Source organism: Meles meles, chromosome X (assembly GCF_922984935.1).
Source record: "Meles meles chromosome X, mMelMel3.1 paternal haplotype, whole genome shotgun sequence".
Classification (NCBI taxonomy): Eukaryota; Metazoa; Chordata; class Mammalia; order Carnivora; family Mustelidae; genus Meles; species Meles meles.
In genome coordinates, this window is record NC_060087.1 from 132,218,584 (window position 1) to 132,235,728 (window position 17,145).

At 42.2% G+C, this 17,145-nt stretch overlaps 1 protein-coding gene across 4 annotated transcripts in view; it reads right to left on the reverse strand.

Moving 5' to 3' along the window:
- F8 (coagulation factor VIII) overlaps positions 1–17,145 on the reverse strand; it is a 117,451-nt gene that overhangs the window by 90,846 nt on the left and 9,460 nt on the right. For 2 of the 4 annotated variants that reach the window (XM_045995022.1, XM_045995021.1), the window contains exons 2-4: positions 12,761–12,882; positions 9,325–9,447; positions 7,338–7,550 (exon numbers count right to left, since the gene is read on the reverse strand). In XM_045995022.1, the coding sequence (XP_045850978.1) occupies positions 7,338–7,550; positions 9,325–9,447; positions 12,761–12,882 (458 nt within the window). The remainder of the gene's footprint in view (positions 1–7,337; positions 7,551–9,324; positions 9,448–12,760; positions 12,883–17,145) is intronic. The other 2 variants (XM_045995023.1, XM_045995024.1) reach the window with 2 other exon arrangements.

The following is a 17,145-nucleotide window of genomic DNA, read 5'->3' on the forward strand; positions in this document are numbered from 1 at the left end:
TCAAAGTCAACAAGAATAGGTCCACACCCCGTCACCTAATAGTAAAATTGACAAGTCTTAGTGACAAAGAGAAAATCCTGAAAGCAGCCTGAGAAAAGAAGTCTGTAACATACAATGGTAAAAATATTAGATTGGCGGCAGACTTATCCACAGAGACCTGGCAGGCCAGAAAGAGCTGGCATGATATATTCAGAGCACTCAACGAGAAAAACATGCAGCCAAGAATACTCTATCCAGCTAGGCTATCATTGAAAATAGAAGGAGAGATAAAAAGCTTCCAGGACAAACAAAAACTGAAAGAATTTGCAAACACCAAACCAGCTCTACAGGAAATATTGAAAGGGGTCCTCTAAGCAAAGAGAGAGCCTAGGTACAGAGACAATATACAGTAACAGTCACCTTACAGGCTAATAATGGCACTAAATTCATATCTCTCAATAGTTACCCTGAATGTTAATGGGCTAAATGCCCCAATCAAAAGACACAGGGTATCAGAATGGATAAAAAAACAAAACCCATCTATATGTTGCCTACAAGAAACTCATTTTAGACGCGAAGACACTTCCAGATTTAAAGTGAGGGGGTGGAAAACAATTTACCATGCTAATGGGCATCAGAAGAAAGCTGGGGTGGCAATCCTTATATCAGATCAATTAGATTTCAAGCCAAAGACTATAATAAGAGATGAGGAAGGACACTATATCCTACTCAAAGGGTCTGTCCAACAAGAAGATCTAACAATTTTAAATATCTATGCCCCTAACGTGGGAGCAGCCAACTATATCAACCAATTAATAACAAAATCAAAGAAACACATCAATAATAATACAATAATAGTAGCGGACTTGAACACTCCCCTCACTGAAATGGACAGATCATCCAAGCAAAAGATCAACAAGGAAATAAAGGCCTTAAATGACACACTGGACCAGATGGACATCACAGATATATTCAGAACATTTCATCCCAAAGCAACAGAATACACATTCTTCTCTAGTGCACATGGAACCTTCTCCAGAATAGATCACATCCTGGGTCACAAATCAGGTCTCAACCGGTATCAAAAGATTAGGATTATTCCCTGCATATTTTCAGACCACAATGCTCTGAAGCTAGAACTCAATCACAAGAGGAAAGCTGGAAAGAACCCAAATACATGGAGACTAAACAGCATCCTTCTAAAGAATGAATGGGTCAACCAGGAAATTAAAGAAGAATTGAAAAAATTCATGGAAACAAATGATAATGAAAACACAACAGTTCAAAATCTGTGGGACACAGCAAAGGCAGTCCTGAGAGGAAAATATATAGCGGTACAAGCCTTTCTCAAGAAACAAGAAAGGTCTCAAGTACACAACCTAACCCTACACGTAAAGGAGCTGGAGAAAGAACAAGAAAGAAACCCTAAACCCAGCAGGAAAAGAGAAATCATAAAGATCAGAGCAGAAATCAATGAAACAGAAACCAAAAAAACAATAGAAAAAATCAATGAAACTAGGAGCTGGTTCTTTGAAAGAATCAATAAGATTGATAAACCCCTGGCCAGACTCATCAAAAAGAAAAGAGAAAGGACCCAAATAAATAAAATCATGAATGAAAGAGGAGAGATCACAACTAACACCAAAGAAATACAGACAATTATAAGAACATACTATGAGCAACTCTACGCCAACAAATTGGACAATCTGGAAGAAATGGATGCATTCCTAGAGACATATAAACTACCACAACTGAACCAGGAAGAAATAGAAAACCTGAACAGGCCCATAACCAGTAAGGAGATTGAAACAGTCATCAAAAATCTCCAAACAAACAAAAGCCCAGGGCCAGACGGCTTCCCAGGGGAATTCTACCAAACATTTAAAGAAGAACTAATTCCTATTCTCCTGAAACTGTTCCAAAAAATAGAAATGGAAGGAAAACTTCCAAACTCATTTTATGAGGCCAGCATCACCTTGATCCCAAAACCAGACAAGGATGCCACCAAAAAAGAGAACTACAGACCAATATCCTTGATGAACACAGATGCAAAAATTCTCGCCAAAATACTAGCCAATAGGATTCAACAGTACATTAAAAGGATTATTCACCACGATCAAGTGGGATTTATTCCAGGGCTGCAGGGTTGGTTCAACATCCGCAAATCAATCAATGTGATAGAACACATTAATAAAAGAAAGAACAAGAACCATATGATACTCTCAATAGATGCTGAAAAAGCATTTGACAAAGTTCAGCATCCCTTCCTGATCAAAACTCTTCAAAGTGTGGGGATAGAGGGCACATACCTCAATATTATCAAAGCCATCTATGAAAAACCCACCGCAAATATCATTCTCAATGGAGAAAAACTGAAAGCTTTTCCGTTAAGGTCAGGAACACGGCAGGGATGTCCATTATCACCACTGCTATTCAACATAGTACTAGAAGTCCTAGCCTCAGCAATCAGACAACAAAAAGAAATTAAAGGCATCCAAATTGGTAAAGAAGAAGTCAAACTATCACTCTTCGCAGATGATATGATACTATATGTGGAAAACCCAAAAGACTCCACTCCAATACTGCTAGAACTTGTACAGGAATTCAGTAAAGTGTCAGGATATAAAATCAATGCACAGAAATCAGTTGCATTTCTGTACACCAACAACAAGACTGAAGAAAGAGAAATTAAGGAGTCAATCCCATTTACAATTGTACCCAAAACTATAAGATACCTAGGAATAAACCTAACCAAAGAGACTAAGAATCTATACACAGAAAATTATAAAGTACTCATGAAAGAAATTGAGGAAGACACAAAAAAATGGAAAAATGTTCCATGCTCCTGGATTGGAAGAATAAATATTGTGAAAATGTCTATGCTACCTAAAGCAATCTACACATTTAATGCAATCCCTATCAAAATACCATCCATTTTTTTTCAAAGAAATGGAACAAATAATCCTAAAATTTATATGGAACCAGAAAAGACCTCGAATAGCCAAAGGAATATTGAAAAAGAAAGCTAAAGTTGGTGGCATCACAATTCCGGACTTCAAGCTCTATTACAAAGCTGTCATCATCAAGACAGCATGGTACTGGCACAAAAACAGACACATAGATCAGTGGAACAGAATAGAGAGCCCAGAAATCGACCCTCAACTCTATGGTCAACTAATCTTCGACAAAGCAGGAAAGAATGTCCAATGGAAAAAAGACAGCCTCTTCAATAAATGGTGCTGGGAAAATTGGACAGCCACATGCAGAAAAATGAAATTGGAACACTTCCTTACACCACACACGAAAATAGACTCCAAATGGATGAAGGACCTCAATGTGAGAAAGGAATCCATCAAAATCCTTGAGGAGAATGCAGGCAGCAACCTCTTCGACCTTAGCCGTAGCAACATCTTCCTAGGAACAACGGCAAAGGCAAGGGAAGCAAGGGCAAAAATGAACTATTGGGATTTCATCAAGATCAAAAGCTTTTGCACAGCAAAGGAAACAGTTAACAAAACCAAAAGACAACTGACAGAATGGGAGAAGATATTTGCAAACGACATATCAGATAAAGGGCTAGTATCCAAAATCTATAAGGAACTTAGCAAACTCAACACCCAAAGAACAAATAATCCAATCAAGAAATGGGCAGAGGACATGAACAGACATTTCTGCAAAGAAGACATCCAGATGGCCAACAGACACATGAAAAAGTGCTCCACGTCACTCGGCATCAGGGAAATACAAATCAAAACCACAATGAGATATCACCTCACACCAGTCAGAATGGCTAAAATGAACAAGTCAGGAAATGACAGATGCTGGAGAGGATGTGGAGAAAGGGGAACCCTCCTCCACTGTTGGTGGGAATGCAAGCTGGTGCAACCACTCTGGAAAACAGCATGGAGGTTCCTCAAAATGTTGAAAATAGAACTACCCTATGACCCAGCAATTGCACTACTGGGTATTTACCCTAAAGATACAAACATAGTGATCCGAAGGGGCACGTGTACCCGAATGTTTATAGCAGCAATGTCTACAATAGCCAAACTATGGAAAGAACCTAGATGTCCATCCACAGATGAATGGATAAAGAAGGTGTGGTATATATACACAATGGAATACTATGCAGCCATCAAAAGAAATGAAATCATGCCATTTGCGACGACATGGATGGAACTAGAGCGTATCATGCTTAGTGAAATAAGTCAATCGGAGAAAGACAACTATCATATGATCTCCCTGATATGAGGACATGGAGAAGCAACATGGGGGGGTAGGGGGATAGGAGAAGAATAAATGAAACAAGATGGGATTGGGAGGGAGACAAACCATAAATGACTCTTAATCTCACAAAACAAACTGGGGGTTGCTGGGGGGAGGTGGGATTGGGAGAGGGGGAGGGGGCTATGGACATTGGGGAAGGTAAGTGCTATCATGAGTGCTGTGAAGTGTGTAAACCTGGCGATTCACAGACCTGTACCCCTGGGGATAAAAATACATTATATGTTTATTAAAAAAAAAAATTTGGAAGGGGAGGCGAACCATAAGAGACTATGGACTCTGAAAAACAACCTGAGGGTTTTGAAGGGTCAGGGGTGGGAGGTTGGGGGAACAGGTGGTGGGTAATGGGGAGGGCACGTTTTGCATGGAGCACTGGGTGTTGTGCAAAAAGAATGAATACTGTTACGCTGAAAAAATAAATAAAATGGGAAAAAAAAAACTCTAAAAAAAAAAAAAAAAGAAAGCATACTCTTGCCATACGATCCAGGAGCTGTGTTCCTTGGCATCTCCCGAAAAGCCTGAGAACTATGTATGCATACAAACCTGCACATGGATATTTACAGCAGATTTATTCGTAACTGTTTAACACTTGGAAGCAACCAAGATGTCCTTCACTGTGCGTGGATAAACTGTGGTCCACTCAGACAACAGAACATTACTCAGTGCTAAAAAGAAAAACACTATCAGGCCATGAAGAGACATGGAGAAAGCCTAAATGCATTACTAAGTGGAAGAAATCAATATGAAAAGGCTATGCACTGTATAATTTCAACTATCTGACACTCTGGAAGAGGCAAAAGTATTGATAAGATAATTTAAAAACTCAGTGGTTGCTAGGGAGTGGGATAGGAAAGAATGAAGGGGTGGGGCACAGAGGATTTCTAGAAAAGGGAAACTGTTCTGTATGATACTATAATGGTAGATACGTGTCATTCTACATTTGTCCAAACCTGTAACCTGTAAACCAACAAGAGTGAACCCTCGTGCACAGCAGGACTTCGGGCGATGACGCTATGTCACTGCGGGCTCACCAGTTGTAACAAGCATACTGCTCTGGCGCAGGATGCGGACAGTGGGGGAGGCTGTGGGTGGGGTGTGGACAGGTGGCATTTGAGAATTCTCTACTTTCTGCCCAGTTTTCCTGTAAACCTAAAACTACTCTAAAAACTACTCTAAAAAAAGTCCATTTAAAAGGAAAAAGACGGGGTGCCTGGGTGGCTCAATGGATTAAAGCCTCAACCTTCAGCTCGGGTCGTGATCTCAGAGTCCTGGGATCGAGCCCTGCATCCGGCTCTCTGCTCCACAGGGAGCCTGCTTCCTCCTCTCTCTCTCTGTCTGCCTCTCTGCCTACTTGTGGTCTCTGTCTGTCAAATAAATAAATAAAATGTATAAAAAGAAAAAGACTTCTGGCTACCCTCTGGCTCCCATGCTGAAAAGACCCTGTGGAAAGCGCCAACTATTTGAGTTTTCCAAGCCTAGGTGCCAGAAATGTGAATAAAGCTTCATTCAGGATGACTCTGGCTCCAGCACTACCTGACTACAGCCTCATGAGAAACCCTCAGACAAGAGTACTGCACACCCAGCTGCTGTTCTGAGAGGCAGAGTCTCCGGTGCCTCTTCCTGCCCTTCTCTTCCTCTTCCAAATCCAAGTCTTCAAGGTAGGGACTAGAAAGCCTTGGGAAGAATCTAAAGGGCTATAGGGCATTCTGGGGCGCCTGGGGGGCTCAGTCACGTAAGTGTCTGACTCTTGATTTCAGCTCAGGTCATGATCTCATGGGTCCTGGGATCAAGCACTGAGCTGGGCTCCGTGCTCAGCATGGAGTCTGCTTGAAGATTATCCCCCTCTCCCTCTGCCCCTCCCTCCACATGCGTGCATATGCCTGTTCTCTCTCTTCAATAAATAAATATACAAGCAAACAAATAAATAACTGGCTACAGCGTTAAAAAAAAAAAAAAGAAATCCTGAGATAGACCACCAAGTAAACATACTCCCAAATTCCATGAGAGACCCACAAAACCATGAGCAATGATAAATGATTACTGTAATTTTTAGCCACTAAATTGTGGGGACATGCACTAACAGTTAAAGGAGAAACAGAAGTCCCGTGAAACTGATTTCACTATTAAAAACTTAGAATTAAAAAAAATCCTGCAATGTTTATTTTCCTAATTTAGTGTATACTCTTAAACGATAAAATAAAAACACGTTTAATGAAAAAATTTAAAAAGATTTTATTTAGGGGCACCTGGGTGGCTCAGTGGGTTAAAGCCTCTGCCTTCAGCTCAGGTCATGATCCCAGGGTCCTGCGATTGAGCCCCGCATTGGGCTCTCTGCTCTGCAGGGAGCCTGCTTCTCTCTCTCTTTCTCTCTGCCTGCCTCTCTGCCTACTTGTGATCTCTGTCTGTCAGATAAATAAATAAAATCTTTAAAAAAAAAAGATTTTACTTATTTGATAGAGAGAGAGAGACACAGCCTGAGCATAAGGAGAGGCCGAGGCAGAGGGAGAAGCTGTCTCCGCACTGAGCAGGGAGTCCAATGTGCGGCTCCATCCTAGGACCCCAGGATCATGACCTGAGCTGAAGGCAGACGCTTCACCGACTGATCCACCCAGGTGCCTGAGAGTTAATTAAATTTAAGATGATTTTTAGAACAACAAGTTACAAATGTTTATTCTTCTCCTATTTTCTTTTAAAGTAGGCTCCACCCCCAGCACAGAGCCCAGTGCAGAGCTCAGTGTGGGGCTCGAATTCATGACTCTGAGGTTAAGACCTGAGCTGAAATCAACAGTTGGACTTAACTGACTGAGCCGCCCAGGCGCCCTGCTTTTCTACAAGTTTTAAATGCTTTTGGGATACAGATGACACAGATGGATGTGTTTATCTCCAGAAAGCTTTCAGGGAACTTCACACAAAATTTACAAAAGGAACTACTGAGACAGTCCATAGAATGTAGTATTTTCTTTCCATGGGAATGTTGCTAAGGAGGAGAAACCTCTTTTAGATGAAAACATGATGCTTTCATAACTGGCCCTTCCCACTTATTTCGTCTGACTCCTACCCTCTCTCACACTCACCTTCTTTGCAAACCAGCAGGGCTCCAATGAGGCCCGAATTCAGGTCTTTCACCAGGTCCACATGAGAAAAATATGAGTAGGTGAGACATGGTGGATCAGAGGCCATTGGACCGTTCTCTTTCAGGACCTGCCAGACATAGGTACGGCTTTCACCAGGAATGACTTTATCGTCTTCCTTCTCCTTTTGGCTGGTCTGATCCTCATATTCAGCACCTAAAGCAAGAAGAGATAAAACTGCCCTTTCCATATGCATTGTTCACTCAAGGAAACACAGCCAGTTTATTGTTACCAGTAGATTCTACACAAGAAATAGCCTTTCTGCAACTTAATTTGGAAGACTATCAAGCAGCCTGATATATCCCGCAGAAGCTGCAGACCACTGATGCAGACGTGAGCGGTTGAGTGGTTCTCACTGTGACCTCCAGGTTCTAACCAATAACACTACTTCTATCATTGCATCTTTTTACCTAGTTCATATCAATTCAACTCAACAGACATTGGTTATGTACTTTGTCCCCGACTCTTTAATGAGCACTGGTGAAGGTCACAGAAAGATGAGACACAGAGATTTTCAAAAGTGTTTTTTAGAGGGGGGGATGGGGAATGAGGGCAGAGGGACTGGGAAAAAGAGAATCTTAAGCAGACTGCACACCCCACTCAGAGTCTGACATGGGGCTCCGTCTCACGATCCTGAGATCATGACCTGAGCCAAAATGTAGAGTCTGACACTTAACCAACTGAGTGACCCAGGTGGCCATTTTTAGAAATGTTTTTAACTTGGCTCTTCTCTGGAGGAGGAGATCACATCAGGGGCAGATATTTTCTGGCTGTCTCATGCTTAGTGATGTTAAAATTAACCCCTGGATTAGTTTGATACCTCGATTCTAAATTGAGCACTATCTGTGTTCACTGTTAATGAAATGTCTTTGCTTCTAGGTCATGTCAGTGGACAGAAGTAGAGAATATTTAAAGGAACTGACATAATGCCTTATGCTTTTACTGAAACACTTTTCTAGCAACTTCACCATCACTTCCTGGGTTTATAATGGTCTCTGGAGTTCCAGAGCCCCAAAGCACTGAGAGGGCTCTTCGTTTATACCTTATCTTATCCCATCACATCTATACATCTGAGAGCACAAGGGACCCCTGCACTGCCCCGACTCTGCCTTTACTTTTACTACAGACTTTCAGCGGCCAAAGGCCACCTCCAAAGTACAGGTGGGTAGTCCCCACTCTAAAGTGAGCCTCTCCGGCATATAGGGACACCCTCTTCAGTGTGCACTAGATACTACTGGGTTCATCTAGAAGCAACATCAGACCAACAGCTGTGCTTGTCAGAGAGTTGTAGACATTTTTAAAAACCTGAGTTGGCCCCTGGGGATGGAGTGTATGGTTAAGGTGCCTGTGTGATCATGGGCTGATATTAAATTCTAGAGAGCAGATACATTTGGATAGAGCGGAAGGGAGTCTGAGGGGTTACATAAAGGGATTCAACTATATAATGTTTCATTTCTTAAAGCAAAGATGGCAAAATTTTAACATTTGGCAAAGTGATGGGCACCTGGGTGGTGCAGTTGGTTAAGTGTCCAAGTCCTGGTTTCGGCTCAGGTCATGATCTCAGGATCATGGGATCGAGTCCTACGATGGGCTCTGTGCTCTCTCTAAAAATAAACAAATCTTTAAAGAAAAAAACAAGATTTGGCAAAGTGAGGTGATGGTTACGTGTTTGTGTGCTATATTATTTTCTGTACCTTTCTTTGTTTGAAGCATTTCATTAAGAAATGAATATCCTTTTTCCTGATGGTAGGATCTGGAAAGAGGTGTGGGAGGTCTGATAAGAGGCCAACAATGTGTAAAGCTGTCTTGGGGTGAGGATGGCCAGGTAGCACTGAGGTGATGTTACTATGAACTTAGTGAGTGCACCATTCACTAGCCGTAAGACCTTTGCCCCTGAGATGACAGGAGAACAGGAGGGCATTTGACTCACCTTCAGAAGCTTTCCAATAGGATACACCAACAGCATGAAGACTGACAGGATGAGAAGCCATGTTCTTAAGTATGATGACCACTGTGTCATAAACCTCAGCCCGGATGGTAGGACCCAGCAGACCTGTGAGAATGAGATGCCCCCTAAAGGTCACTTTGAGAGTGGTACTCCAGCAAACCTGCTAGTACGAAAGTGATGGCCAGTCACAGTGGAAAAACATGCACCTGTGATTACTGCTATCACCACCTCAGTGTCATGGTTGTTGTGAGGATAGATTTCTGGTGGTTCACTCAATGCATTCATTCATTCAACTCATAGCTGAGTTCCTACTATATTCTAGGAATTGCCCTAGGCACTGGAGATGCAGTAGTGAACAAGACAGATCATGGAAATTACATTCTGGAGAACGAATTAAGCACATAAAGAAATAAACAAGAAATATTGTGATTGTTGTAAACGCTATAAAAGATGGTGGTGTGCTAGAAAGTTACGAAGCAGGAGACGGAATCCTGTGAATACAGTGGTCAGGAAGGGCATCTTTGAGGAGGTGGCATTTGAGCTGTGATCGGACTAACTGAAAAGAAGCAAGATTTGTAAATATCTAGTAGAATAACATCCAAAGCAGATAAAACAAATGGAAAAGTCCTGAGACAGGAATAATCTTGACATAGTTGAGTAACATGTGAATGAGCAGGGGAATAACAGAAAATAAGGTTATAAAGGCAGGCAGGGAACATAACATGTAGGACTTTGTAAGCCACGGGAGTCTGCATGCATTTGGAACTTTAAAGAAGAAAGCAGACTTGGGACTTGTTTTAGATGAAGAGTCAAAAAGACTTGCTGACGGACTGGAAGTTAGAGAGCAGCCAGGGATTCCTGAGGTTTGGCTTTGTGCAACTGGGTGGTAGTCAGGCCATGATTCAGAAAAGTAAGAAAATCAAGACTTCTGACTTATGGATATATTAAGTATAAGATGCCTACAAATAATTTATTGAATGAGGTAGATTCAAAGGGACAAAAATATGAAAGAGATTTATTTTTCATAGATTTTTTTTTAAAGATTTTATTTATTTATTTGACAGAGAGAGATCACAAGTAGGCAGAGAGGCAGGCAGAGAGAGTGAGAGGGAAGCAGGCTCCCTTCAGAGTGGAGAGCCGGACGTGGGACTCGATCCCAGGACCCTGAGATCATGACCTGAGCCGAAGGCAGCAGCTTAACCTACTGAGCCACCCAGGCGCCCCTCATAGATTCTAACTGTGTTATGTGGAGGGGCACCTGGGTGGCTCAGTCAGTTAAATGTCTGCCTCTGGCTCAGGTGATGATCTCAGGGTCCTGGGATTGAGCCCTGCATCTGGCTCTCTGCTTAGCGGGGAGTCTGCTTCCCCCCCCCCCTGCACTGCCCCCTGCTGGTACTCTCTCTCTTTGTGTCAAATAAATAAAATCTTTTAATATAAATAAAATCTTTATATATGTATACATATATAAAGATTTTATTTATTTATTTGACAGACAGAGATCACAAGCAGGCAGAGAGGCAGGCAGAGAGAGAGAGGAGGAAGCAGGCTCCCCACAGAGCAGACTCCCTGGGATCATGACCTGAGCCGAAGGCAGAGGTTTTAACCCGCAGAGTCACGTAGGCACCCCAATAAATAAAATCTTAAAAAAAAAACCTGTGTTAAAAAAAAAAAAAACAAAACCTGTGTTAAGTGGCGTTTCCCCTCTTGCACTTTGAACAATCCCCAATTTTTTCCAGTAACCACCACATATTAGCGGTATCATATCAGTCCAGGGATACTAGTCTAGCTTAATATCAAACATCTGGTGTGTCCTGAAATTTAAGGGTCCTCCCTCCTCTGGCTTTCTCATCTTCTTGTCCTAATCTGCTTCCCCCACTCACCTTACTGCCTCCTAACCTTGGAAGCTTGGAGCTAGTGAGAAAAGGATGGGAGTACAAAAAGAGGCATGCAGACAAGATGCTTTTTGGAAAGAAGAGTGGTAATGTGGCTTTGTTAGTGCCTGGTTGTGGCATGTGCCAAAATTCTGTCTCCTTCTTTCTTATGGAACTTGTATGAGTTCTTTGGAGACTCTCCCCTTCCCAACCATCCCTTCTCCAAATGTCCCTTGTCTCTCTCTTACCACTTTCTGCTTCTGGCAATACAATCAGAGACGTTTTCTATCGGGGTCACCTAGCCCTGGCAGGAAGACCTCTCAGACAGGATCTTCTTCTTTTTTAAAAAATTTCATTTATTATTTTGACAGACAAAGATCACAAGTAGGCAGAGAGGCAGGCGTGGGGGGGGGGGAACAGGCTCCCTGCTGAGCAGAGACCCAATGCGGGGCTTGATCCCCAGACCCCGAGATCATGACCTGAACCCTAACCACCTGAACAAATTTTAATTCAGATTCTAGTTAGTTAACATACAGTAGAATATTGGTTTCAGCAGTAGGCGCACCTGGGTGGGTTGCTTGGTTAAGCATATGACTCTTGATGTCGGTTTAGGTCATGATGTCAGGGTCTTGAGATTAAGCCCTGCATCAGGCACTGTGTTGGGTGTGGAGCCTGGGAGTCTCTCTGCTCTACTTCCTCCTTCTCTCTCTCTAAATACACACACACACACACACACACACACACACATGTATATTGATAAAAATATGCATGTGCGTATATATATATATAAATATAAACACACACACACACACACACACGTACACACATACATATACTGGTCTCAGGAGTAGCATTCAGTGATTTGTCACTTCTATACAACTTCCAGTGCTCATCATAACATGTGTCCTTAACACTCACCATCAATCTAGCCTGTTCTCTATTGCTAAGAGTCTCTCATGGTTTGTTTCCACCTCAATAAAATTTACTTCCTTTTTCTTACTCCAACATTTCAAACTGGGTAAAACTAACCTTTTATAATATTTTAAAATAATCTCTACACCCAACGTAGGGCTTGAACTCACAACCCCAGGATCAAGAGTCACATGCTCTACCGACTGAGCCAGCTAGCTGCTCCCAATCTCTCTTTAGAATAGGGATATTTGTCACCTATAATTCTCCGAAATAATTCTCAGGTAGGAGATGTCTCATTCTGGTATCCTGTTACATGCTTATTTGACATCTGAGTGGACGTATCAAGTAAGCAGTCTGAACTGAAGATCTAAACCTGGGAGTTACTGGCATAGAGATGACTTAAAATTGTGAGACCGGGTAAGATCAGCTGGTGATCGAAGGTAAAGAGAAGAAGCCCAGGTCCAAGACCCAGAGCACTCTGACATCCAGAGAACAAGCAGAGGAGGAAAGCCTGGCAAAGAGACTGAGAATCTTCAGTCAGTATTTTCCCAACAGGTGGTAGTAAGGGAAGCCTGGGGGATCCTTGCTAGAGCATCCGATACTCCATAATAAACAGTCAATATTGATTATATTACCCATCCACGGTGGCCTGGGTTTGGCAATGTTGAAAAGGTCATCTGTAAACTCTACAAACACAGTCTTTTTGTACATGACTGACGTGTTGAATGGCAAAGAACTTGGCACCCTAGGAGAAAACCTGTGTGAAGAAAGGGAGAAGTCATTCATTTTGGTGGACCTTCTCTCAACCCACTTTTCAGCAGCTGGAAGTAAAGCTTCCATCCCACCCTCCTCTACTGTTAACAAGGCAAACTGGAAACTATATAAATCCCTACTATAGACCGGGTCCCAACATTTTCCCTTCTCTCCAGCTGAGAAGTGGTCATTACACTCAAGAACGTGGCTTCTCATCCTGTCAATGTCCATGCTGCTGGCCCAGGTTTGAATCCTGAGTATAGCCGTCACTAGCTGTGAGACTTTGCCCTCAGTTTTCCTTTACCCCTGAGATGACAGAAGAGGATGACACTTGACACCTTCAAAATGAAAAACTCAGTGCTAGGACAGAATATTTAAAATGAGTACATCTGAAAACATATCCAGAATATATACAGAATTCTCAAAAATAACAAGACCAATAACGCAATTTCAAAATGGGCCAAACTCTGAACAGAGAGTTCATCAAAGGAAATACAGGAACAGTTACACATGTAAATGTGCTCAGAATATCTAGTCATCAGAGAAATGCAAATTAAACGTACAGTGAGATACCACCACAGACTGCACTAAGATGAAAACACGAATACATTAGGTGCCATATGATAAAATAAATCACAAATCATGCATGCTGGTTCAACTGATCCCCCTTTCATTCTCCCTTTAAAATCCAACCCTTGCTTTGTAGTAACACCAGGAAGGAAAGAGCAGCTGGTCCTTCAGAGCAGAATGGGGGATGTGTACATGAAACTTAGTGGTTGGGTTCTCCTTACATCACGGTTTGTATGGCAACGTTTGTTTTGGTAAATAGGATAGAAACAGGTAAGAGGAGAGTAGAGGGCCTCATTATAAAAAGACACGCGAATGCATTTCAGTGCCCCAGGTGGTCTGAACTGCTGAGCCAGTAACCCTGTGCATTTTCTGCCTGGTTACTGCCAAGTATCAGGGTCTAGAATCCGACGGTGGACAGCAAGCGCAGGCACCACCCAGCCAGCCCCTTCCAGTTTCTGGATAAGGACAAGGTTCCAGGAACCTGGATGAATGGCCGGGCAGGGACCCCCACCCTTACTCCTTGGTGTCAAACCCATTTCCTGGTGCTCTGCATAAGTTTGGGGTCCACAAACCAATGCTTTTTCATTCTAATGTCAGAAACAATTAAGTTTTCATTTGCATGTCTCCTCGAAACATTTGTAGACTTGGTTGTAATTCCAACGAGGGCAGTTTTCATCTGTCACTCCCCTGAAGACTAGCGCACTCATTTCAGAGCTCAGCTCGGGGTGAAGGTGTCAGGGGGGCTCTAGTTAGTGTGGTGAAACACATAAAACATAAAATTCACTCTTCAACATGTTGAAGTGTATAGTTCAGTGGTACTAAGTACAACCATCAGCACCATCTAGCTCTGTAACTCTTACCGAAACTCAGTACGCATTGAACAATAACTTGTCCTTCTCCACTCCCCTCAGCCTCTGAAACCACCATTCTGTTTTCTGTTGCCATGATTTTGACCACTCTAGGGACCTCATGTAAGTGGGATTATAAGGTACTTGTCTTTTTGTGACTGGTTTAATGTCCTTAAGATTGATCTATGTTGTAGCAGGTGTCAAAATTATCTTCTGTTTTAAGGCTGAATAACATTGCATTGTATGAACAGACCACACGTTGTTTATCTGTTCGTCCATAGACAGACACTTGGGTTGCTTCCATGTTTTAGCTATTGAGAATAATGCTGCTGTGAACATGGTTATGCACATATCTCTTCAAGATCCTGCTTTAAGTTATTTTGAGTAAATACCCAGAAATGGAATTAATGGATTATATGGTAATTTTCAAAAATTTTTAAGAGTCACCATCCTCCTTTTCACCGGGGCACCACCATTTTGTATTCCAGCCAACAGTGCAGAAGTGTTTCAATGCCTCTACATCCTCACCGACACTTATTTTCTGGTTTTCTTTGTATAATAGCCATTCTAATGGGTGACAGATTCTATCTCTTTGTGGTTTTAATTTGTATTTCCCTAGGTGAGTTTGAGCATCTTTTCATGTGCTTATTGGCCATTTGTATACATCCTTTGGAGAAATGTCTATTCAAGTTCGTTTTGTCCATTTCTGAATTAGGCTGTTTGCTTACTTTTTCTTTTTAAGATGTTATTTTTTAAGTGATCTCTACTCCCAACATGGGGCTTGAAGTCACAACCCTGAGACAAAGAGTCCCATGCTCCAATGACTGAGCCAGTCAGGCACCCCATCCTGGTTGAGTTTTAAGGAGTTCTCCATATACAGGTTTCCCCTGCTATCCAAAAGTAGAGCATGACTATGAAACCTTTTGTAAACTGAAATGGCAAAAAACAAAGAAACAAATTCCATTCTGTAAAAGGCATAATCCTCTTCAGATTTTTTTAGTTAGTGAAAACAGATACTAACGTAGGTAGTTTGTAAAAGCAAAGTGTGGTAAAGCAAACTTTCAGATAGTAGGGGAAATGTGTATTTTGGGTATTAATCTCAGTATTTTTAAAAAGATTTTATTTACTATATAAATAATAAACTTATTTTTTTAAATAAATGGGGGAAGGGGTAGAGGGAGAGAATCTTCAAGCAGACTTTCTGCTGAGCATGAAGACCAATGTCAGTCTCACGACCCTGAGATCATGACTTGAGCTGAATCAACAATCAGATGCTCAACCAACTAAGTCACCCAGAAACCCCAAGAGTGCCTTTGACAGACTTATGACTAGCCTGGATATGGCTAAGGAAGGAATCTCTGAGCTTGAAACTATGACCACAGGAGCTTTTAAACTTAAAAGCAAAGAGAAAAAAACAGAATGATGAAAACCAGATTAGAATATCCAAGCACCGTGGGACAACTACAAAAGTTGTAATACATATGATGGAATAGCAGAAAAAAAGAAAGAAAGGAAGGAATAGAAGCAATAATGAGAATTTCTCCCAAATTAATGTCACACACCAACACGCAGATCTAGGAATCTCAGAGGACACCATTCAGGACAAATGCCCCCCAAAACTATTTATTTCTAGGCATATCATATTCAAACTTCAGAAAATCAAAGGTAAATAAAACATCTTGAAAGAAACCACAGGGAAAACACCTTACCCAAAGAGGAACAAAGAAAAGAATTACATGCAGCTTCTCCTCAGAAACCATGCAAGCAAGAAGAGAGTAGAGTGTTGCATATCTAAAGTGTTGGGAGGAAGAAAAACAACAACCAACCTTGAGTTCTCTACCTTGCAAAATTATCTTTCAACAGTGATGGAGACAAAAATTGAGGGAATTTGCTGCCAGTAGAGCTGCCTTATAAGAAATATTACAACAAACTACACAGAGAGAGGGAAATTAAAATTAAAATTAAGAACTCAGATCTACATAAAGAAAGGAAGAGCATCAAAGAATGAAAAAGTGGAGAGTATCCACCACAAAAAAGGCACCAAGCCTCAATCACTGCAACTCCAACCCCGCCAGAACGGACACACGAATGGAGGAGCCACGGGGGAGCCTGCTCGTGGACATGACATCACAGACTCACCAAAGCTGCTCCAGTGACTACTGCTGGAGTGTCCACCTTGACAGCCACAGACACCAGCACTGAGCCCCTGATACGTCACAACAGCCCAAGGAAACGATTCAGATACTTAGTGAGCCTTGATAAGTACCAATAAACTTCCCGCGTGCCTGTACACACACACGAAGAGAAGAAAAGCAGACATCCTTTTCTTTTTTTTTTTTTTCATTTGTGTGCTTAAAAAGCTACAAAATCACTCAAGCACAGATGTTCTCATCATTTGAACAATGTTTGCTGGAAAGAATGTTTTTTTTCTGCGTTGTTTTCCGACATTCCGCAGCAGCTGTGAATCTGTGACAAAGCGGCCGCCCGGGGTCACCGGACGACGTCAGCAGGACACCGCGGGGGACTCCCGAGAACTTAGGACACGCTGAAGTGCTTCCGGGTGGAAGCGCAGCTCCGAGCCCAGAGACCTCTTTGGTGAGGCACAGGGTGACCCTCCAGCCACCAAAAGCACCTTTGTACCTGCATATCAAGCTGACCCATCTGTAAATAAAGCTCAGGTTTTTCCCTCCACCAGCGGCTGGTCATCAGGGCTCCCCTACGGGACCCTGGGTGTAATCTGAAGTAGAGGTACGAATCTTCACATTGTACGTTAATGCCACCAGAGAGCATCAACCCCGGACAATACGACTGACAATTAACCTCAGCCAGCCTCTGTATGGGCCACCCCA